The sequence below is a fragment of the Anolis carolinensis genome, chromosome 4 (assembly GCF_035594765.1).
Source record: "Anolis carolinensis isolate JA03-04 chromosome 4, rAnoCar3.1.pri, whole genome shotgun sequence".
Taxonomy (NCBI): Eukaryota; Metazoa; Chordata; class Lepidosauria; order Squamata; family Dactyloidae; genus Anolis; species Anolis carolinensis.
This window is the reverse complement of record NC_085844.1, coordinates 57918508-57943600: the sequence shown is the minus strand read 5'-3', so window position 1 is coordinate 57943600 and position 25093 is coordinate 57918508. Positions and strand designations below refer to the sequence as shown.

At 38.2% G+C, this 25093-nt stretch overlaps 1 protein-coding gene across 2 annotated transcripts; it reads right to left on the bottom strand.

Moving 5' to 3' along the window:
* Nucleotides 1–524: 524 nt before the first annotated feature.
* Nucleotides 525–19647, bottom strand: clul1 (clusterin like 1). 2 transcript variants are annotated; one of them, XM_008108651.3, is made up of 8 exons: nt 16882–19647; nt 16019–16196; nt 12243–12391; nt 8992–9159; nt 7271–7700; nt 6987–7124; nt 4972–5186; nt 525–3846 (listed from the first exon to the last, which is right to left on the bottom strand). In XM_008108651.3, the coding sequence occupies exons 2-8, from the start codon at nt 16116–16118 to the stop codon at nt 3667–3669; spliced, it is 1380 nt and encodes a 459-aa protein (XP_008106858.1). In that variant the 5' UTR covers nt 16119–16196; nt 16882–19647; the 3' UTR covers nt 525–3666. The 2 variants fall into 2 exon arrangements, with proteins under 2 accessions (XP_008106858.1, XP_062836530.1); XM_062980460.1 differs by lacking the exon at nt 16882–19647 and having other exon boundaries at nt 16019–16829.
* Between the last annotated feature and the right edge of the window lie 5446 nt (nt 19648–25093).

The following is a 25093-nucleotide window of genomic DNA, read 5'->3' as shown; positions in this document are numbered from 1 at the left end:
GGTTTATACTGTTTAATTATTTTAATTTGCCTTTGTTTGTATTGTTATATTGTGTGTTGAGGCCTTGGCCTTTGTAAGCCGCATCGAGTCCTTCGGGAGATGCTAGCGGGGTACAAATAAAGTTTAATAATAATAATAATAATAATAATAATAATAATAATAATATGAATAATATATTGTATGTATGTACATATGACTTGTAAGTCACCCTGAGTCCCCTTCGGGGTGAGAAGGGCGGGATATAAATGTCGCTAATAAATAAATAATAAATAGTTTTCCTCCTATGTTACTTAAAACAGATGAAACATGACTATTGTATCTTGCAACGTATAAGTATTCAAATGCAATCCTTAGCTGAGTAAAACTTCCAAAGTTGTCATCTTCCAGAGATTCAGAGCCATGTTCCAATGACATGTGTCTCTATCCAAAGAGGATATTGCATTTGCTTTATTTGTATAGGACATCTTTTCAAAAGGAAATTGCTAAGATTTGACCAAAGAAACAACATATAGGACACAGTAAAGTTTATTGAATTCTGAATGAATTTATTCTACTTAAGTTATTCAAACTATAAACTCAGGAAAACAATTGATTAATCTATATGAGGTATAAATCATATAAGGTACATTCAGTGGAAAATACATTATAATTTATACAGTAATACAAGCATGATATTTTGAGGACAGTTTTGCACTATGCTTCAGACTTAATACTTGCTGTCTCCTCCAGTATATGGTGGTCCCTATTCATGCAGAGAAATGGTGCAGATTATAGTTCTTTTGCTGACATTTCACTGTCAGAGTTTAATATCCTGGTTTGGATATATACCAGGTATGGGCAAATTTGGGCCCTCCAGGTGTTTTGGACTTCAACTCCCACAATGTATCAGCCTGCCGGCTGTTAGGAATTGTAGGAGTTGAAGTCCAAAACAGCTGGAGGTCTGAAGTTCGCCCATACCTGATATATACCATCTCTGGAGCCAGGAACATTGCTTGGAAATATTGGCCATAATCCTGCACAAACCCACAGTGCCATGGCTATTCTGTGGCTGGTGGAAAGTGGGAGCGATCACAAAAAAATTATATCAGAAACATAGTTTTGCAAGAAACCACAAGGGCCATCCAGTCCAACTCCCTGCCATGCAGGAAAATAAAACGAAGCACTCCTGACAGATGGTCATTTAGCCTCTGCTTAAAAGTCTCCAGAGAAGGACTATCTGACTATAGCCAGATGTAAAATAACGACCAGGTTCCCACCATGGTCATCAAAATTAGCTGATCGCACAACTGAGGCAGACAAGCGAGACTGGCTGGAATCATTAATATGAGAAATTACATATCAAGTTCTGCAAGGGCTCATGTCCAAGCTTGAAAATAGCTGTACTGATGCCTTATTCAAACATTGCCTTGCCAGACATAAAGGGATGTATTCAATTGTATTTTTCCACATGGACCTGACATCTGTCACTTACAATATTCATCTTTACTCAATTGTAATTCCACCGGCATTAGCCCTTGCTCAACTCATTTGCTGTAGGTATTACTTGTGGTAGTTACACCAGACATTCATGCTTGAGCACCCACTAGTGGAAAAAATGCCATCTCTTGTATTTAATCTGTTATTTTTGTAGCCATCCTCTTTTGTTTTTACCAATACATTTCCTCTAGTCGAAGACAATTAGAAAGGATTTTGAGGAGTTACATGCATGATATTATTACAGTGTTCCCTCGCTACTTCACAGTTCACTTTTCGCACCCTCGCTATTTTGCGGGTTTTTAATAAACACTAAAATAATAGTATAAATCATAAAATGATATTTTAAATCCCTTATAAATTCCTCTTTCTACTTCCTTCCTAAGGAGAAGTCTAAGGAAGGGTGTGCTGGTACGGCTGTACCAGAACCTTCAACTTTATTTTCTTGCTGCAAATGTTTGCAATCATAGGACAGGCCGCCTGTCAATCATCATTAAGTTTGGTTCTGTCCCTTGTTCAGGGTTCTGGGAGGGAAGGAGCCATTTTAAGTCTGTCTCTCTTAAGGAAGCTAAGCTATAGGACGTAGACCAGCTCATCCCGTAGAAAAGCTTCATATCTCAAGAACATCTGGGGATATAGCACATCCAGGGATATAGCACATCCGAGAAACCAGAAACAGAAATTATAGGGGGAAAGTCCCAAAAGCTCTGGCTGAGAGCTTACAGCCTCTCAGCCTCACAGCTCCTGAAGGAAACAGCCCTAAGTTTCTAAAGACTCAAAGAGAGAACAGCATCACAGATCCACAGAACCCCAGCTGAAACATCTGCAAGCCTTGGCTGGTAGGTCCACTCGATACCCAGACGCATTTAGAGTCGGCAGTGGGTCCCACATCAGCTCAGCCCATATTGATAGACAGCCAGGGAGAGGTTATAAGAGGGTTTTCACAGTTATCCAAAGCCAATCGCCTGTCCCTTGGGGACAAGACTCAAAGGGCCAACAGTTTATTAAGGAAACCTTGAAGTATTATTTGACTCCTTGAAGGTTTATTATTTGTTCATCAAAAAAGACTTTGTTATTTCATTAAAGACTCAAAAGGCCATCCTTTCAGGGAAATCCTCAACAACCTTTCTTTAGGCGCCCTGGCTTCCCGCTGGGCATAAAGTATACGTCCTATACAAAAGACAATCAGTTACAGGCCCAGCGCGTGACAGAACAAAGGGAGAGAAAAGGAGGCTGAAGCAGCATTGTTTTTGCCTCACAAGGCAGCGGCAGTGGCAGGAGCGCGCATGCGTTTGCTTGAGAGGCGAGGAGGGGACAGAGACGCTACTTGCAAACAACACAAATATAGCATCCCCACTTCGCGAATTTTCACTTTTCGCAGGTGGTCCTGGAATGTAACCCCCACAATAAGTGAGGGAACACTGTATACCTTAATAAACCTTTTTTGCCATCCTTTCTGTAAAGGTACATTTTGGCATATTTGATTATAGAAGAATTTCTGGGTATACAATAGATTGCATTTTCCAGACATCCCTGTATAGAGAGATAAACACCACATTTAACTATGCAAATAATGTAGCTTTTAAAAAAAGACGTTTGAAAAATTAAAATGCAAGGATACAATACAATCTCTGTCATCTTTCAGCATCATTGCTAGATACTGATTCTAGCAAAACACATTAAGTTTCCAAAACTAATGCCTAATATGGCAACGTATAATAAATAAAAGTAGAAATTGTAAGAAGACCTAACCTCAAGTCTCAGGTCTACTCTTACACCATTTTCTTACACCAGGCCATCTTGTAATACTGCCAACCATTGTGAATTCATGTGGGTGCAAATTTACACATAGCCAAATAACATGATCCACACACAAAAGGAAGGTACCTACATGCTTGAGGGAGCTGAAGGTTTGCAGGAATTTAAATCAGCATCACACAGAAGGGCGAAAATATGAGAAATAAGCTTTTAAGGAGAGAACAAACCCCCAGAATGGCTTAAAGAAGACAAAGTGAATTTGCTCGGCATGGAATGCAGGCCAACGTTTGGTTGAAGGGGATGGGACAGAAAACAAGTCCATTATACGTTGTAAGCCTGGAAATCACATCTATCTTAAGCTGTGTAAAAAGGTGATAAAATGGAATGGTTTAACATGTTTTAATTCGTAACATGAAGAGAATCAGCTTTCCACATCTAGAAATTTTTTTTGTAAAGTTGTAAAGCTTTCCCAGCAACTAACTCAATGAATTCAGAACTCTCAGTGTCTAGATCCTGGGGGACCTTAATGGTAAAAGTAGGTGAAGTCAAAATATTCACGTCAACCACCGTTTCATTCAGACTGGAATTTTCACTTCCTTTCGCAATTGATGATACCTGAAAATAACACAGACTGGTGTGAGTCAAGCGGATTAATAGATAAAGATTACATTGCAAAATAATATCCTCAACCACTGCAAAAAACAACCCATAATGATCTACTAGATGAAATAGATAACATGACAGAATAATGTGTTCTTTACTTTTGCATAGAAGTGCAAACTTGGATAATTTTTCTATTTAAATAAAGGATAAAAATGTCCCCTTGACATTAAGTCTAGTTGTGCCCGACTCTAGGGGCTGGTGCTCATCTCCATTTCTAAGCCGAAAAGCCGGCGTTGTCCGTAGGTCATGTGGCCAGCATGACTGCATGTAGCACCATTACCTCCCCACTGGAGCGGTACCTATTTATCTAATCACATTTGCATGGGGCTAACAGCAGGAGCTCACCCTGTTCCCCAGAGTCGAACTGCCGAACTTTCGGTCAGCAAGTTCAACAGCTCAGAAGTTTAGCAAGTTCAACAGCTCAGAAGTTTCTATTTACCTAATGAAAAAACAAACACAGTGGAGGCTGATGGCGTCCATGTTATTGGTATAGTGAAACCTGCTCAGGGTTGTAGTGTAAACTTTAAAGGAGCTACGCAAAGTTATGGATGCCCCCTTTAAAAATCAGGCTAAAACCTGGAGTGGATTCACCATCTCACTGACATGGAAAAAATGGGGGGAAATTCAGAGTGACTTTAGAGATACATGACTTGCAATCTTAGGTGAAATAGGATTTATAATACCGCCTTTGCTGTGAGATTTGACTTTGTTATATTGATCTAAAAGAGGTGTATGTCATCTACTTGCAAAATTGTTTTCATCTGGAAAAGTAATCTGCAGTCATTCAAACCTATTATTGCCATTTCATTCCTTTCAGATGGTGATTCAGGTCAGTTACCCATCACACTAAAAGGATTTAGAGTAGGTTAGTGTCTAAGCTCTGGGGTTTCAAATCATCAAGGGATTATCAGGTCTACTTAAGTCTACCTCAACCAGAGCTTAGCATTCTCAAAGAATAAAAATAACACGCCCACACATTTCCCTCAGGTAATACTAAAGTGTTAAATGTCAGCCAAAATGGAGAGAACAGAGATCATTGTGCCGTGGGTCCTTGCATTTTTAATGTATGGCATTTACCTTTACTATATTGAAAATGTTTTCAGGTCCAATGGTCATGTTAGATAACTCAGAGACCCAGCCAAACCTTTCTTTCATTTTATTCAACAAGTAGGATGTGTCTTCTGTATGACGCTGGACCATCTGGAGAATTTGTTGATACTGCTCATTAGAAATATTGACCAACTTAAAAGCATCATCGTACTTGATATGAAGTTCAGGAACATTGGGACAAACTGTACAAGAATAAAACAAAATACAGAACTATTTAGAAAGATTCAGAAGTTGTCCAATGAACTTAGAAACGGTTGCAAAAAACACACGCATATTATTTGAATACTATACACTTCCCTTCATGCATATGAGTCTACAAAAGCTTATATGACCAACTTTATTATCTCAGTCTCTAAGGTGCTACAAGATTCCTTTGTATACTGACATTCCAGACAACGTTGTTATGTCTTTGAATTCTACTACTCGTTTGCCTTTCATTTAATAGGTAAAAGCTGATGCTTCCATCTCAATGGAGTGAGGACTTCACTCTGATTTTAGTTCGAACTTCAAAGGGAACCCAAGATGCTGAACTTTATCCATCAAATAGATGGATAAAATTCAGACTAAAGTGTGAGTAGCTTCACCTTCCATTAACACAAAGTTGCCAGTGGCAACAACTCTGAATATGTTTGTTTGTTTATTTTGAAGCAGGCTTCGTGGGTCTTGATTAAAAAGGTGAAGGTCTCCTGTTTATGAATGGGTTCTGATCCAGCTGAGAACTTCTGCTGATGCACAGAGTGAGAAGACTCTCTTTGAGAAGTCCTCCCTTTCTCTATGGCCCACTATCCTCCCCATGTTTTCCTGCCCTGGAAAAACATAGGAAGTGATGTTGCAGCTGCAAACACTGAAAGAAGTTAGAGTGTCTTGAGCAGAACAGAGTGTTCCAATCAGAAGGTACTACTACCAAAACATATTGGTACATATTGAAATAATTGTTCTACAAACTCTTTTCTTCTGTCTTGGTGGAGCAAAGCCCAGACACCTAAGCTCTGTTATGTATAGTCAGATGCATACGTAGATGCAGCTGCAATCAACCCTGGCTTTATCATAAGTGAAGATCTAAAATCCAGACACAATAGTGTTGCCTAGATATGTAATAATGATACTCATCAGTTTCTACATAATATTTACCATCAGTCAGTACAATTTATAGCACTGGACATGAATCTAGGTCCTCTAAAATCCTGCACTTTTGCTCTGACCTCTGCCAGGCCTGCAATAGCAGGTAAGAACATTAGAAGAGTTGTGAAAAGCTCAAATCATACAAGAAAAGATAAATGCAAGCTAATTTAGTATTCCAATGCATCTTTTTAGATTCTTCAGATGAGAGAAGACAGATCTGATCACATACCCAGTTCTCAGAATGGTGTGCGTTTCTCAGGGTGCAACATTTATGCCAGATGCAATTTAACCATTTCAGTTAAATTTCTTTTCTTATGCATAAAAGAAAAGAATAGAAAGGGATTCTAACAAGTCATGCAGTTCATCCAGCATTCAATTTCTTTGAACTCAGCAAAGTATAAAATGTAATATAAGAATCTCAGAGACACATGTATTTTCCTGCTTGAGCGGTGATGGCACGATCGTCAGCATAAATGTTCCCCTGAAGCAGGCTGTTCTTCTATTTTCACCATCTGCTTCTTTGACCCTGGAAGTTGACAAAAAAGCTCCTGCTTTGTAGCAGATTTCCTATGAAGTGGGTGAGGTGGTAATCCTTTGTGATATTACACATTTTTTTCAGGAGAAGGCGATGGTTTACAGTAGCATAAGATGGTTTAGAGTATCAGCCACCTCAATCAGTGGCTGATACCAGATGAGAAACTCCCTCCTGGGCACACAGAAGACTGGGTGACATGTGATGTAGCTAGGGTCACCCAGTAGGTTTCCATTGACAAGTGGAGTCTCTACGGTTATAGTCTCACACTAAACCATTATACCACACTGCTGTATAGAGATTTACAGCATAGAACAAGATAATTTACCTCTCACAAGATCATCCTGACATTCGTGGCATCTTTCGTGGAACTGAGGGCATCCTGATAAGTTCTGACGTAGCTGACTGCATGGAGTTCTCTCGTGGCCTGCTATGTCGCTAGAGAACATTCCACTTTTGTTGGAATCTAGAGTGACACAGACAATACACACCATTGTTGACACATATAAATTTTGCTGCATGAATGAGAATGTCAGCAGCATTGAGTTCAATATAATATTGGGTAGTTGAAATCTCAAAGCAAACATAAGTTATACTGATTCAACAACTTGCCTTTAATTTGCTCCACCAACTCTCTTGCACTCTCTTGGTATTCATCAAATGCCTCAGTTATCACTTCACCAACACCTTCCAAAATGGTTTTACTGAAGTCAAAAACTAGTTGCAAGAATCCCGGCACCTCCCAGTCTTTGGGGGAGCCTGTGTTTCTTGAAGACTCCTCAGGAAAAGATGGCAAATAATAGGGCTCTGTCACATCTGGATCAGACATGAAATACATTTGGAAAGACTGGTCAAATTCTTTTTGCATCTGCTTGAAGAAGACAAAGCTTTTTTCAAAGATGATGCCCATGTCAGATAACAGCTGGTTAAACAGGTTTTCCATTTGTACAATATGGACATCCTCTTTCTTTGGAAGATCTTTCTCTTGAAGCTCATACATTGGAAGTGACAATGGAGTCATTTTTCTGAAAAAATCTTCAATCTGTGCACAGAAAAAAAATCAGGCAAGGGCAATTCTTTAGAAATTTCCACAAATGGCTGCTTCAGATTAATTCTCATATAAATAAATACCAGCTTTTTAGGGAGAGACAAACTGATGCCCTTCTGAGGTTTTGGACTACAATTTCCACAACCTCTGATCTTTGGTCATGCCGACTGGAGGTTATGCCTAGTATAAAACACCCGGAGAACTCTAGGTGGCTATCTCTTGAAATATATTCTGATATAGCTCCAGAAGTTATTAGATGGAAATTCCCATCAGCCTTAGTCAGCATAGTCAGTGTTGGGGTTGCTGGGAGTCACAGTGTGACATCATCTGGAGGGTCTCAGTTGCCCTCAAAACTCATCCGATATATTAGGACTACTGCATAACTGTTACTAACAATGAAATGTTGGTCACTTCTACTATACTGCTAAAGTTAAAAAAAAACATGGCTAGGATCCTTATGTAGTTTCAACTGAAGTAGACCCATTGCACAAATTGTTAAATATAAGTCAACACAAAGGTGTTTGTGGGTCTATTCTAATCAGGATAAAATAGGATTTAAGCCTATGCGTATTAATAATTGCTAATAATGGCTAACAATCATGTACAATGTAGACATATTACTCTAATTCTGGTTATTTATAACTAGATCCTATTCACATATAAATAGGAGTAGGCCTCACTGAGTCCTGATGCCTATCTGAAGGAATGTGGTTTGAAGGTACACTGTAGAATTAATGCAGTTTGACACCGCTTTAACCTCCATGGCTTGATTGTATGGAATCATGGGAGTTGTAGTTTTATAAAGTCTTTAGCCTTCTCTACCAAAGAATGCTGGTGCCTCACCAAATTACAGTTTCCAAGATTCCAGAAATTAAGCCATATTAGTTAAAGTAATGCATTTAATTCTACAGTGCAGATGCACTCTGAGAGAAATATTATTTCAATTTAATTATGTCATTCATTTATCTTTATAGTCAACTTTGCAGCATTGAGGAAAGTTGTGTGATCTGTAGCTATGATGGATCCAAGCTTGTTGGTATACACCTATATCAACCTGTTCCTTTGAATCAAAGGAAAGGTCTAAAAATGACTTCTGCATAACACCAAAATCTGATAACTGGAAATCTTGTTTAGATCCCTTTTTCAAGAGATGATTGATTTAAAAAAGCAATGTAAGGTAGTAAAATCTACTCATTTTTATGCTTTCATATATACAGTATACAGAGCAAAATGCAATCATGCAGCTTTGCCACCCCACTCTGAACAGCACATACACACACCTTACCTTCCTTGTAAATGTAGAGAGACCATGGCGACAGGTAGTATAAAATCTCATACAGTTACTTTCTAGACAAGATTTGCATTCACCCCACAGATTTTTCAGTGATCCCTGGCATACGTTTTCCTCTTCTTCTAGTCTTTCTTTCACTTCATTCATGAGCCTCACAGCCTCCTAATGATGGAATTGGTAACAACGCCTAGATTTCAGTTTGAGTTACTTATCTCACAATACACTTTATTTTTTAAAAAACATATGGCTCAGATTAGTTATACATTATTCCTGTTCAATTGTTATGCTCCATTCTTAAAATACTGATCTGACTGAGGAGTCATAAATTGTTTGTGTAATAATTGTCAACACACATTATCAGCATTTCCTTATTCAATGAGAGTGCCAATTTCTTCTGTTTGAAGTCAAAACTAGAATATCAGTAATGTTAGATAATGCAACAAATTGTCTTGTGAAGGGAAAAACACAACTTCACAGAAACAGAGAAAGCTGCCTTCAGCTGCGACAGAGCCCAGGATTTTTTAATTTTTTAATTTTAAATGGCAGTGTCTCCAGTTTTGGCCTTGGGGTAGCAGATGGGATGCTTGGGATCATCTGTTTGTGAAGGATGCATCCCTCCAAGTGAGATATGACCTTCTCCATTGTGCTGCTTCTAGAGGCAGTCATGATCACATGGCTGTATTTCTCTCTGAGGAATTTTGTTTGGCTGCAGCAGTCTAACTGTACTCTTGCAGTCTTGGATTTGACAGTAGAAGGGTATGTTTGACACCCCCCCCCCCCACATACTTATCCCCAAACTGAAACCACTTACCATGGGTTCTTGTTTTCGTTCTCAAGGAACGAATGCTCGAGACGCATTCATCCCCTAAGTTCAAGTACGTAACTTAAAACCCAACAATGGTATTTGGAGAAAAATGAAGCACATGATTCTGTTTCTAAAGTTTACAACAAGAAGAGAAAAATAGCCATGCACAGCCTTTGTTAGTGAATTAGAAAATGTGCCGGAATGACTCATGATTGGTCATGCTGTTGGGGGCCAATGGGAATTGCCATATTTGAAGTTCCTCCTTCATTGGGTCCAAGAATAAGCAAGGAGTTTAAAAAATTTTTTAAGAATAAGCAGAGCCGGCCCTAGGTATTTTTCAAGTGTAGGCAAACAGAATTCCCCCCCCCCCCAAAAAAAACAATCACTGAAAAATAAAAGCGCTAGATAAGCGAAAATGTTGGATAATAAGGAGAGATTAAGGAAAAGCCTATTAAACATCAAATTACATTAAGATTTTACAAATTAAGCACCAAAACATCATGTTTTACAACAAATCAACAGAAAAAGCAGTCTCGACTGCGCCCCCGTATGTTTGGCGCCCGAAGCGACCGCTTAATTCGCCACATTGTAGGATCGGCTCTGAGAATAAGCAAGGTGTTTTAAAAAGTTTTTCAAAAAGAACAACAGTGTAATGATTCATTTGCATAGCCTAGTATCTCTTTTTCCTGCCTTCCATCCACCTTGTCCTGCTTGAGATACTCTGTTAACCCTGTGTACTCATTACATCTTAATAGAACCAGTATGAACAGCTAGGCAGAAACAAGCAGATATGAAGTGTGAAGATCTAACTTTCATATAATATGGTTTCCATATGTTGCTTTTCTAGAGAGTCATCTTCCAATACCGATATTAGGCAGTCTTGATGGTATAGTACAATGGAGTAAGGATTTCCTAGATATGATGAGTACATGTACACATGGATAAAAGGGGATTCAATAGTATTTTGCAATATTAGAGAAGTGGTTTTATTCCACATTCCAGGCATTCTAAGTGGTAAGCGAGAAAGCTCTCTTAAAGAAAGGTGTGATCACAAGAATGAATAAAATGCCCATTATTTTGTCTAGCACAGTATTTTTTATCGCACAGCTGTTTCTTTACGCAACTTGGGAAAGTGTTTCCACAAGTCTTGAAAGGTGATGGCACTCTAAACTCTATAGTGCTGCTTCAATATATTTGTGAGATTCCTGCCACTTCTATGTTTTTCTGCCATTTTCTAAAATTGAGAGTAAGAGCACTTTATATAAATATACTGCCCATATGAAAGATTAGTTGTGCAAGAGCTCTCAGGCTTGAGAGCTTTTCTGGGTGCAAGGGAATATAAAACATAATTATTAATACAGAAATACAAAGTTATGTCCAATGATTACACAAAGAATATCATTTCCCACAGAGGCAGGGCTGTAGCCAAGGGGGGGGGGCAGAGTTAGGGGTTCAACCCCCCGAAAATTTTCCGATTTTTTAAAAAACTGGCTTACTCATGAATTTTAACTGATTAACCAAATCCCCATGAGTGCCCACTGAAGTTTATCGATGGAGCCTGATTTATACATTATTTTGTGTTATGGAACTACTCTTCATGATTTGCTTTTTAAAAGTTTCGCCCCCCCCCTCCTTGAAATTTCTTTTCTGGCTACGGCCCTGCACCGAGGCTTCCATAGAGACCTGTGTCAAGGTATTTAATTTACTTCGAATCACTTCAATGAACACGATTCTCCCAACAGAAAGTGTCAAAATATTAGAAATACTCTGCTGTCCCAACAAGTTAATACCATTGATAGTATGTGGACATGAAAGAGATGATCTGCTGCTCAAATAGTCTGAAGTGGTGAAAGATATGTTAATGAGCACAAACTATTGGCAAAGTGGAAAGCAGATCAATCTTACACAGCCTAATCTCCTCCATATGTATTGGAAGATGAGGGAGGACTACAATTCCCTTCATCTCCAATCAACATGGGGATCTCATAACATGAAGAAAGCTTCAGCAGATCTGAGTTTCTTTCAGAATGAATAGGGCATCAAATAAAATACAGAATGCCACATAAAATAAATGGGACATCCCAGAAAACAGAACTAGAAAAGGATCTGCAGTAAGCACAGAAGCTAGTACAAGCTTGCCCTCTCTTGTCCAGGTTCTCCATTGGGAGTGAACTCTACAACAATGGGATTTTATGTGCTTGTGTGTCTTCAGGTCACCTATTGACGTAAGGCAACCTCATGAATTTCATTTACTTTTCTGTTAACAGTGGAACTTGCCCATTTTAAAATCAGATAAAACAGCTCCTTCAGCCAGAAATTACATTGGATCAAAATGTTCTCTTTTATTTCTAATTCACAAGGACAAGCATTCAGAAATAGTCATAAAAACATCAAAAATTCAACACTGAAAAGAGATATTGCATACATATTAGTACATTACCTCTTTTTCCTCACTGCTCTTCTTTAAGGTTTTCATCAGATCCGTATGCTTGAGTTCGTTTCTTTCCATCATGATTTTCATCTGCTTAATGCCTATCAAGGCTTTCTTTACTTCTTCATCTACATATTTTTCTCCAACTTCGGACAAAACTGAGGATGTAAATTTATTTTTTAAAAAATACAGTATTTTATGTTGGGATCTAAAGACTGTATTATAATTAACACAGTCTAGTCAGGAATAAAATGAATAATGAGTCTTTGTACTTCTGTCTAATAAGATCAAACCCTTTAGTGTATGTTAAAGTAGAGAATCTAGAATCAGCTGATTGTAAATTGTTTATACTTCTCAAATGCCATATGTTTAAACGTAACTGATGTATTTATCTTCAAGTAAAGAATCCTCTTTTTTTCTATTGAGAAATATATTTCACATTTTATAAATTATATTATATACAAGAGTCATCAGCATTCTAATACGAATTAGGCCAGGTTCCTAGTGGCAGTGTGCCAACAGACTTCATTAGCCATTCAACAAGGTTATTTTGGCCAAACAATAGATGTGTTATCAAGCAGAACTCTGAAATGTGCAACTTCAGTTTATTCCTATTCAATAGAAATTCCATTCCTATCCAGTGGAACTACAGAAATACATACATAATTTGTCACATATAAAATTGCAAACTATCATTTCCATACTCTGCTCCCCACTTCCATGAGTTGCAAGTTATGTTTACTTTTCTTCAGTTTAAAAGATATAAAGGAAACCTGTAGCACGTTGGAGACAGAGAAATAAGAAATTTCTATCGATTTTTGTGACCGATGGAATGTACTCAAGCTGATGCCAAAAATGTGTTTTTCTCAGTTAGTTTCAAGGGTGCTAAAGGATTCCTTTACATCTCTCAAAGGCAGTAGTTCTCAACCTGTGGGTCCCCAGATGTTTTGGCCTACAACTCCCAGAAATCCCAGTCAGTTTACCAGCTGTTAGGATCTCTGGGAGTTGAAGATCAAAACATCTGGTTGAGAACCACTGCTTTAAGGTAATATGTCTATATCTTTGAGTGCATTTTCATCAATCTGTTACATTCTAAACAGTTTGGAAAAGTAGAAAGTAGAGTATAATTTTGTTCTCATAGAAGGAACTATTCGGATATCAATTTCTCCACTTCCTCTGGCAATCCAATCCAACAATTATCCTGATTGTTACAGAAACCTCCTGAATAGTGTAGTCTGGGGCACGTGAAGCCATGAATAAAGGCACATTCATGCAGGTGGCACTCCTGCTAACATGGAGGAAGGTACTTCCATCTGATTTATTTATTTATTTATTTATTTATTTATTTCCATCATTTATATGCCGCCCTTCTCGAAGGGACTCGGGACGGCTCACAATCTGGCAAATTCGATGCCGGTATACAGTACAAAAATAAACATAGCAATTAAAACAATCAATTTAAAACAATCCAATAAATACATTTAAACAGACTTCCAACCATCTTCTTTCTAAGCCTTTCTCACATAATAATTCATGATCCTCAGGGAAAGCTTTTTCAGGGAATCTATAGTGAGGAAAGATGGGGTATATGATCATATTCCATAAATTGCTTTCTACTATTGCAACCAAATGTGTTTTTGAATTTTTGTCAGATTTTAGTATAGCTGTATCTGGATGTATGTACATAGTGAGATACGTTAGAGATGAGACTCAAGTCTAATCACGGCATCTGTTTGTGTTTTATATACACTTTCTACACATATCCTGAATATTTGTAATAATTTTGTGTATGAAACAAAGTAGGTGAACATTTAACTATAGGTATCAGAAAACTAAGGCAATTCAAATGGACAATTTCAGATTTTGGAGGATTTTGCATTTCCAGGTAAGGGATGCTCAACCTAAATTGAACACAAGCCCTAGAGAGAAGTCAGGAAAGTTACTTTGTTGAACAATATGTTTCAACATGTTCCCAGCAGAACAGTTCAAAAATTAATTTCCCCAAACTGTGCTCCTATGTTTGTAGTGGTCATATGTCTCTTTGTAGAGAACAGTATTTGTTCCTTTTTGAAGGGTTGTCTGGCCTTAACTATCATCTGAATAGCACACTGAACAGCACACACAAGTCATTAGGTTCATCTTCTTTATTACAGGTGAGCTATATTTATAAAGCAATTACTTCTAAATTAGTATGTGTATATGAGAGAGTGTATATATGTTCTGCCCATGAGCATTTTATGGGTATTTCTTTTCAATAGAATAAGAGTTGTTTTAATATTTTTAAAGATATAAAGAAAGCCAGGATGACTCATTCTTTGTTGTCAATTGGGTGGTAGATTAAGACTCTTCTTTTCCAGCAAACCTTTGGGAACTTTGGAAACAGACTTTTATGATACTGTACTTTAAAGTAAGATCTTAAGCGAGTTTAATTCTTTTATCATTTAACACCCTTTTAATTTTAATTTTATACATTTTAAACTATATCTGATTTTATGGTATTTGTTGCCTTTTTGAAGGCACCCTGAGTCCCTGTCTGGGAGAAAGGCTGGATATAAATAAAGTGATGGACAGATGGGTGCTAATAGGCTACTATTCTTGGCACAAAGCTTGGATCCAAAGGTTGTCATTGTAAGTGTAAAGTATTTATCAGATGAGCCAATATGAATAGATTCTGAGCAATACAAGAAGTGGATGCTATAATTATGAGTTAATATTCTACTGTATATGATAATACGTATTGTCATAAATTGCAATTTTCCAAAGCATGATTTGTGTTTATCATATATTAGGGGATTCATAGAGGGGAACACATAGAAAACTGAAAGAGTTCTGATGTTTTAACTAAAAGACCTTTCTAATCTACGTTCTGTTGGGTGTTTGTGGAAACTGAATGCTTGTAATATGATGCCAGTTCAAATAGGGGAGAGCATGGATGAGCTCCCTCTGTCAGCTCCAGCTCCCCGTGCAGGGACATGTGAGAAGCCTCCCACAAGAATGGTAAAAACATTAAAAGATATTTGGGCATCCCCTGGGCAACATGCTTGCAGACAACCAATTATCTCACACCAGAAGCGACTTGCAGTTCCTCAGGTCGCTCCTGACATGAAAAAAATTGTAATAAAACTTTCCTGTCCATGTCCTACAGAGTTTTCTAAATAAAGGTTATTTTTTGGACAGGATATTTTCAGGTAAAGCTTTTCTATATAGAATATCATTTGATAACTGTTACAGAATAATCACAATTGACAATTAAACATATTTTAGTTTCACTGCAGAATCTCCACAGATTTCTGTTCATTTGACCTGGACAATTTCATAATAATAAGAATAAGATTATAGCAATCAAATAGATAGGAATAAAGTACTGAAATCCAGATTACCATGGAGAGATCTGCAAGGTCTTTATGGCAACCCCTGCTGATATCAAAGTAAACTGTACTCTTTAGTTGATCTAGAGATTATTCTAATCATTTTATAGTGAGATAATACACTCAAACCTTGTGGCTAATAAATCTAGAACTAATATAGTCTAGCTAACACATTATGTTTTCATACTTGCAGTAGGTAGCATTGCTAGCATAGCAGAACAATTTTTAAAAAGCATGAAGGGATAACTAATCTGCATTAGCTGATCATGAGATTATGTCTCTAGTGAGCATGGAGAAATCGTCACATTTAACCCTGAACCTGCTTTTTCATTTCCTTATGAGTTTCAAAAGATGGTGCCATCAAAGAGAACAGTCTCAAGGAAGACAGGTAGACAGATAAGTCTGAAATGTACATACCTTTCAGGTTTTCCACATCATTAAATTCTTCATCTTTGATAGGTACACAGTGATGGCCTTTTACCCATATTAAGTAAACTAAGATGAGTAAAGACTTCATCTTTGTTCTGTTCAGAATGATTAGAGTAGAATATGTAGTGCGTTAATAGTTTTCAGGTTTCCAGAGATGGGAATCCCACTAGGAGAATTAATGCAAAATATTATGTCGTTAATTATCTTTTCTGTTCATGCTAATTCAAGGTTTTGAAACCTATTTTCCTCTCCTTATTCCATATTCTAAAGCTGCATTACGTTTTATATAAAATACCATATGACAAGGGTATGAAAATTTTTAATTAACCTGCTATTGAAATTAATGGCAACATATTTGGTTAATCCATCATCACCACCCCATGTTCTAGACTATTATAAACACGGATCAAATACATTTTTGTCCATCCATTTCAGTGCAGAAAATTAATGTCATTTCTAAATATTTCAACTGAAAATGGTAGTGATTTTAAATCGCTTACCTTGGCCTGGATTGTTTATGTCGTATTTACTTTATCATTGCTATAAATACATTCCAAGCAAGATTTTCTTTACTTTTTTGAAACTTATTATCACGCAAATTTTTTAGTGAAACTTATTATCACACAAAACTGCCATAAGTTTTTTAAAGAAGTTTTTGTTACTTCTTTAAAAAAAAAAAAGAATAAGAAGATATAACGCTTTCATATTACCAGTAATAAAATCAGTTGCCACACAAACATGTAGGTCATCCATTTACATATACAGGTTTTGTAATTGCAGATAACGAGCTCATTTCTTTTAAGATAGAAAAATGTAATTTAGTAACAGAATCTCTAAAACATTGTATTTACCATTCGTGTTGATGTGTCCTCTTGCAAACTTGTTTCTGGCCTCAGGAAAGGACAAGACTGTATGCTGTTCTAACTTCCACAAGTGACACAGATTTTGCTATGTACTGCTTATCTAGTGACAAGCCATTTAATCCTATTAATGGGATGTTTTGTGATGATTAGACTCCAGGATTTCTCTCTTGAAGACCTGCCTGTGCTTACATCCAAAAATAAACACTAGAGGGAGTAGATGACACAACTGTGGGGAACGATTTCTTATTTTCTTACATCCACTGTGTCAGATGTAAATGACCACAGAATTATTCTCTTTAAACCAGCTGCAAAGCTAAAAATTTTCAACAAATCTTTCTTTCTAAGCTCTTTGAAAATATAAGCCAGATATTTTAAAGCTTTCAAACATTTGTATGGGATAAGATAGTTACCGTTTTTATCTGTGATCCTTTGGAGCTACTTTAGATTAAGTCAAATCCTGCCTAGTACAGGTCTTGGGTTTCCATTGAGTCCTTTCAATCAGCATATTTATGTATTTATTTGGAAAAACTAGTTCTCAATGTGTTTTATCAATGTTCATAGAATAATAGAATTCTATGGTTGGAAGGGATCTCAATAGACCTTTATTCCAACTGATAATAAACTGATAAATCCACAGGTGAAGTGTTCATAGATGACTAGTAAAATTTTGTTTAGAAACAACTGTTAAGTAGCATTTATTATCAGTAAGTCCTTCTCATGTATTTAGCCACAATCTTTGGTATCACTTACTAGTGTTTCACCATTTTACCCACATAGTAAAGGTAAAGTTTTTTCCCTGACATTAAGTCCAGTCATGTCCGACTCTGAGGATTGGTGCTCATTTCCATTTCTAAGCCGAAGAGCCGGTGTTGTCCATAGACACCTCCAAGGTCATGTGGCCGGCATGACTGCATGGAGCACCATTATCTTCCCACCAGAGCGGTACCTATTGATCTACTCACATTTGCATGTTTTTGAACTGCTAGGTTGGCAGAAGCTGGGGCTAACAGTGGGTGCTTATTCTGCTCCCCAAATTCAAACCTGTGACCACAAGTCAAATCCACAAGTTCAGCAGCTCAGTGCTTTAACACGCTGTGCCACTGGGGCCTCTGCTTTCCCACATGGTGGACTTATTCATTCATTTATTTACCACATTTGTACCCTGCCTTTCTTACCACGAAGGGCACTCTGGGAAGCTTTACAAAGGCAACAATTCGACGGCACATATACCTCAAGGGCAGATCAGGCAGAAGATAACATGGTACATGTTACAACGGCTGTGGAGGCAGAAGAAGGCTGCAACAGATTGAGAAGCCACCATCATCATGTTAACCATGCCATTGGTTGGGACCCTCACCCTGTGAAGACTGTGTATTGATCGGCTGTGCACTGACCTCCACACATTAAAAAAAAACTCTCACAGAGGCATCTTCCTAGAATTTGGAAGGCCATCATATCTGGACAATGAGGGATCGCCTAAGTAAGTACATATCAATAAATAAACAAATGCATTAAAATCCAAACCAATTAAAAACATCAACATTAAAACATCAATTAAAATCACACAATCAATGTCATATTCCAAAACCGATCCAAGGACTTACTGCATCTTTGTTCTTCTTCCCTCAAACATTGTAAAAGGCATTATTTTATTATTCTTAACCTATCTTGGAACCTTAAGGTCATTTTGTATTTTCATCCTCTTGATCTTCTTCCTACAGATATTTGCTACTAGGGCCAGTTCACCTAGCAACAGCCTTTGTAGTACAGACAGACAAACAAACTGACTTTTATAGTATATAGATTCAATGAGACATTTGCTTGTACTTTGTTCCTTCTTCCATTTCTGACACATGCCTCTAGCTCAATTTCTTCTTGAGATTATTTGCAATTGTGCCTCCAATAGCTCATATTTAAGAAGTTCCCATCTACCATGAACTCCCTTCTCTTCAAATATTTTGGACCATGGGATCTCAGCCAGTTATTTCCTTAAGCCTTTTGAAATCTGAAATCTGTCCGAAGTGACTTCACTTCACTTGCCCTTGCCTGTGTATAATAAATCCTCAGAGGATACAGTTACTTCCACCCAAGCCTTCCACTACTTTCTATCTTACTGACCAGTTGTTTCCTATTGCTGAAGACAGTTAATCTCCTTCTTCCTTCTAATAGCTTCCGGGAAATGAAATTATCAGCAAGACAAGTAAGGAATTTTCAGGATATGTTCTTAGCAGACTTCCATCAGATTCCAGGATAGCTGTATTGCTGCCTGTTTCATAATTGGTAATTGGAGATTTGGCAGGCCCCTACCCTCCTCTCCTTTCGGACGAGCCTGAAGACTTGGCTCTTCCGAGAGGCTTTTGGTGACTTATCTCTGTATGATCGACCTGTTGTCCACTTAACAGTGTATGCCTTCCCCAGTATTATAATGGCACTTTATAACCATCATAGCTGAGTAACCACCCTTCCCTGATGACATGATATATTTGCACTTTTAGCACTTTGGCCTAGATCCTTTGAACCCAATCCATGATTTTAACACTTTATCTTGTATGTGGTTTTTTAATGACTTGCTTTTATTGTCTGATTGATTGGTTTTATTGTTTTGTTTTTATATTGTTCTGTTCGGGCTTGGCCCCATGTAAGCCGCCCCGAGTCCCTTCGGGGAGATGGGGCGGGGTATAAGAATAAAATTATTATTATGTTATTATTATTATTATAGGAAGACATCTTCCAAGTGATTGGTCTGGATCAGAAGTCTGTTTCTATGGGGATTGTAGCTACCTGGAATTTTTAAGTGGTTGAAAGGATTAATTGGGACTGTACCTGCCAAATCTGGACAGTGAGACACTAAAATTACTCTTATGATATCAATATAAATTGCTAGGAGCCTCCAGTGGCGTAGAGGATTAAAGCCTTGTAACTTGAAGGTTGGGTTGCTGACCTGAAGGCTGCCAGGTTCGAATCCCACCCGGGAAGAGCGCGGATGAGCTCCCTCTATCAGCTCCAGCTCCATGATATGAGAGAAGCCTCCCACAAGGATGATAAAAACATCAAAAACATCCGGGTGTCCCCTGGACAACGTCCTTGCAGACGGCCAATTCTCTCACACCAGAAGTGACTCAGGTTGCTCCTGGCACGAGATATATATATATATATATTGCTTGTGAGTAACCTGCAAAAGTGCTCCACATAATCTTCACTGCTACCCTGCAGATCAAGAGAAACAGAACTTGGGGAATCCGCAGAAGAAATTGGATACACATTTCGAGATGCTCAAAAAACCAGCCCAGTAGATCAGCCATCTCCTGTGGGATGGGGAAGAGGATCCTGTGGAGCAATGGTTCTCAACCTGTGGGTCCCCAGATGTTTTGGCCTTCATCTCCCAGAAATCTTAACAGCTGGTAAACTGGCTGGGATTTCTGGGAGTTGTTGACCAAGGCACTTGGAGACTCACAGGTTGAGAACCACTGCTCCACAGGATATTAACATCTCTTGACCACCCCCATGATCCTTATGCAATGTGACCCCCCTAAGTGAGCCTTATGCAGTGTGACCCCCTATATCAGGGGGAGGATATGTTCCCAGATTTGTGAGGATATGTGAAACCACAGATAAATCAACCCTATTGAAGTGAATGACTTTTGGCCTAGAAATACCATAGAATCAGGTTGGAGGACATAGAAAATGCCTAGAGAGGACAGAGGGTTTATTTTTTTTATAAATAAATCCACAGATACCATCCCAGTTGAAGTAATGGTATTTATTGGACAGATAGTTCACCACTGCTATTGGCAGTGGAGAAACAGGCATCCGTATCTAGGAGGGTTTTTGGTTCTTCATCAAAACTAATCTTAATCCTTTTCCCTGATCTTACAGGACAGGAACAAAAAGCTGACACCCTACACCTTCCAATACCTGCTTACTCATATGTAGTAATGTAGATTTAATAGTATATTCAGTATATCTTCTTTTCTTTAGAATTATATCTTATTAATGTGTGTTTTTACAGCTGCTTCTAGAAATATAACTATTTTGCTGCCCGGTTATTTCTAGCATATAATTTTATAATGCTTTGAAGTTTGTACATGTAAACATTGGTTTCAGTGGGAAAAGAGGAAAACAGTCTTCTAAGTTTCAGTGGATGAAGGGTTGCAGGAAGGACAGTGAAGGAATGTCCTTCTTGTAGAGAAAACAGAGTTTCCGAAATTATTGTTATTATTATATTTATATTTATTATAGGTATACCCTGCCTTTTTCCTACTCTGACTGGGATTCAGAGCAGTTTTAAATGGATAAAAGAGAGATAGCTAGTGCTACATTCTTGCCATATATACAAATTAAATAATGTAATTAAACTATTAATAAAATCAAAAGCTGCTAAAATATAACCATTAGGAAGAAGAAGAAGACCTGGTATAAACAACTAAGCACTTCAAAGGCACTTTCCCCTGAGCAGGCAGCTCTCCAAGGCCTGTTGAAACAAAACATCTTCCGCTGCTTATGAAAGGATTGAAGTGACTTCACATGACACATTTTACAGTCCCAGATCATACAAGTAAGAGAGGAAGAGCGGCTGTTTTAAGGAGAAGCAAAGCTGGTCCCCTAACATAGAATTATGGAATCATAGAGTTTGAAGGATCATTGAGTTCAAATCGCTGTTCACTGTAGGATCTCTAGCCAAAGCATCCCCAGCAGCCTCTTTTTGGAGACATCCATAGAAAAAATCCCCGCCACATCTCTAGACAATTGGCTTGATAACAAGAAGTTCCTTCTGAAGTATCAATCAAAATCTGCTCTCCTGTAACTTCAAGCCATTCAATGTGTTCTTACTCTTTGGGAGCCGCGGTGGTACAATGGGTTAAACTTGTGAACTGCTGTCATGAAGGTTGGGTTGCTAACCTGAAGGTTGCTGTTTTGAATCCGCAAGATGGGGAGAGCTTTCATCTGTCAGCTCTGACTTACGGGACATGAGAAAAGCCTCCCAGTAATATATCCGGGTGTCCCCCTGGGAAACATCTCTGTAGACTGTCAATTCTCTCACAACAGAAGCGGCTTGCAATATGTTCTCAAGTTGCTACTGACACGATTTTTAAAAATCCTTTGGGACAACAGACAATAAATCTGTCCATCTTTACATGAGAGCTCCTGAGGTATTTAAAGAGTGCTATCATGTCACCCCTCAGTCTTCTCTTCACCAAGCTGAACATGCCCAGCTCCTTCAGCCTTTCCTCATTTTGTGTTTTGATCTCTGCACCTCTTATCTTTTTGCCTTGCTCTGAACCCACTCCAACTTGCCTATATCCTTCTTAAAATAAGGCACCCAGAACTGAATGCAGTACTCCAGATGAGACCTGACCAGCACAGACTCAAGTACAGTGGTTCTCAACCTGGGGTCCCCAGATGTTTTGGCCTTCAACTCCCAGAAATCCTAACGGCTGGTAAACTGGCTAGGATTTCTGGGAGCTGTAGGCCAAAAACATCTGGGGGCTCCAGGTTGAGAACCACTGCTCTAGTAGGACTATTACATCCCTTTTGCTATCACTGCATCTGTGACTATCAATAGGGATAATTTCTCATCACTACCACTAGCTGTTATTAATGTTCCTCTGCTTACAGAATATTGTTTTCAAATGCAAATATATTATATAGAAACAACGATGGTAACACCATTCTCCATGTTTGAGACTTTGAATTTTGAAGCTGTTGGGAATAGGCATAGCTTAGGGCATTGTGTAGGGAGAGCTACTCAATGATTAATCTTGTCATAATATCCTCATTGCTTGGCTTGCCTGATGTCACATTCAAATGCAGAACAGATCGTGTTTTAGAGAAGTTCTGCCTGTCCTCATCTGTTTCTCATAAACGACAATTAAAGGGATAATGAGGGAAAGGATGGCATAAGTCTGCATCTCACTTTCACTGGCTAGGATTCATTTCCCCATATAACTTGCAACGTTGAGTCACACTGCCCTCAAAGGCAATGAAGCATAAACTGATATATATCATTTTACATATCAAGTTAAAGACGAGTTATTGTATCATTTCCACATGCCCTTTTAATGTATGAGTTGATTTACAATATGTCTCCTGCATATCCTCACAGCATTCCCATGCTTCATTCTTCTATTGTATGAGCTAATTTGCTAGGAATGTTTTGGATGCAGTAGACCCTGCTTCACTGCATTATATTGGAAGAGGAGACAATCTTTGAGCCCTCTGTAGATGTTACTGAGAGGTTGGCATGCTGTCCTGATTATATGTTGGTCTATTTAGTCAATGATTAACTTCTTTTGTTTTTTGTAAGCTGGAACCCAATTAACCAGGACTGCCTTTAAGAACTTTGGTGCTGGGGATGAAATAGGCTCCACTGCTATATGATGGAGTCATTCTCTCACATTTTTCCAACATCTCTACAGTCCAACATTTACTCCATTTAAGGAAGACAAAAATCATAGGAGCCAAAACATGTTGGAAATGTGGGGGGGGGGGGGGGGGGAAACAGGAACCTTTTTCCACCAATGGTGGGACTGTGAAAAAATCAAAAAATTCTGGAAGGCAGTCCATAAAATGACACAAAAGATGTTAGGAACCAAATTTAAATTAAAACCAGAAACGTATCTATTAGGATTTACAACTGCAACATTAAATAAAAATGAAGATAGACTACTATTCCACATTAGCTCAGCAGCAAGATTGACTCTAGCAAGAGTGTGGAAAGGGGAAGAAGTTCCAATGGTTGAAGATTGGTTAATTAAAATACTAGACATTATACAAATGGGCATTTTGACACAAAAAATAAGAGAAGGGAAAAATAAAACAGACTGGACAAATGTTGCAAATTTCTTGAGAAAAAGGAAAATGGACTTCATGATAGATCTGTCTTGTGTATAAAAAGAAACAAAAAAGATGGTGGCTAGAAGAAATGAAAAAAAATATCGGGAAAGACAAGAAAAAAATCTTCAAAGCATAAGATGGGAAGTCAAACTGCACCATCGTCTCCCCCCCCCTTTATCTTCTGTGTTCCCTTCCCACTATTCTTTACTATTTATTTTGTTTTCCCACTTTCAATGTATTGACACTCTTAAGAAATAAATAAAAATTATATTGCAAAAAAATATCATAGGAGCCAGACCCTTTGGTAAATCCAAATGGAAACTTTGTCCTATATATCTATGCAGACAAGCCTATTGCATGATCTAATAATGTCAACCACTACATCAAGGGTTTACTTACTTGCTTGTTTTCTGATGTGATATTCTCTGTCATCTGCCAACAATTACCTTCTGCTTTCAAAATAGTCTACACAAACAAGTAAAGGGTCACAAACATAACATTAGAGTGGGCACCATTCAGAAAACTTATCGTCCTTATCAGCTTCTCCAAACAATCTTATTGCTCCAGTTGAGCATTTATTGGATCAAATCACAAAGGCTCATTCACTCAATTTTTTGGAAAACCATATGTGGGTGTTTATGTACATTCAAGACAAGTCGACTTATGGTGAGCCCATGGAGGAAAATAGGGTTTTCTTAGGAAAGGAATACTCAGAGGTAATCATGCCATTTCCTTCCTCTGAAATATAATCTACAGCAGTTGCCATTCGTTGGCTACTAGCACCTGGTCTCCCCATGCAAGTACTAATGATGGCTGACCCTGCTCAGCTTCCAAGATAAGATGAGATCTGGTCAGGGCCATAGCCAGAGGGATTTTTTAAAGTGTTCAACCCCCCCCTCCCCAAACCTGGTTCACTCATGAATTTTAATTAATTAACCAATTTATGAGTAACCCAGGTTTTTTAACCTGACACATTTCGGGGGGTGGGGTTGAACTTTTAACCCCCCTCCTCTGGCTATGGCCCTGGATCTGGCACTGGATGGGAGACCACCAACAATATGAGATGTTGCGGGCTATATCATATATGTGGGCTATTATCTGACATATAGCCTATATGTCAGATAAAGCAACTGGCAAAACGACCTCTGAGTATTCCTTGATTAAGAAAACCCAACAAAAGTCATGGTCTACTCATAACTTGAAGGGACCTACAAAGATACAACTTTTCTGGGGTCTGACCAGTGTTCCTGAGGGAGGGAGATCCCAAAGCAAAGCATTCTAGGGACGAGGCAAAACTGATGCATCTGCTCTGCCTTGACTGACACATTCCAACCTTTATCCCAACTCCAGCAGGCAGATTTGTTTA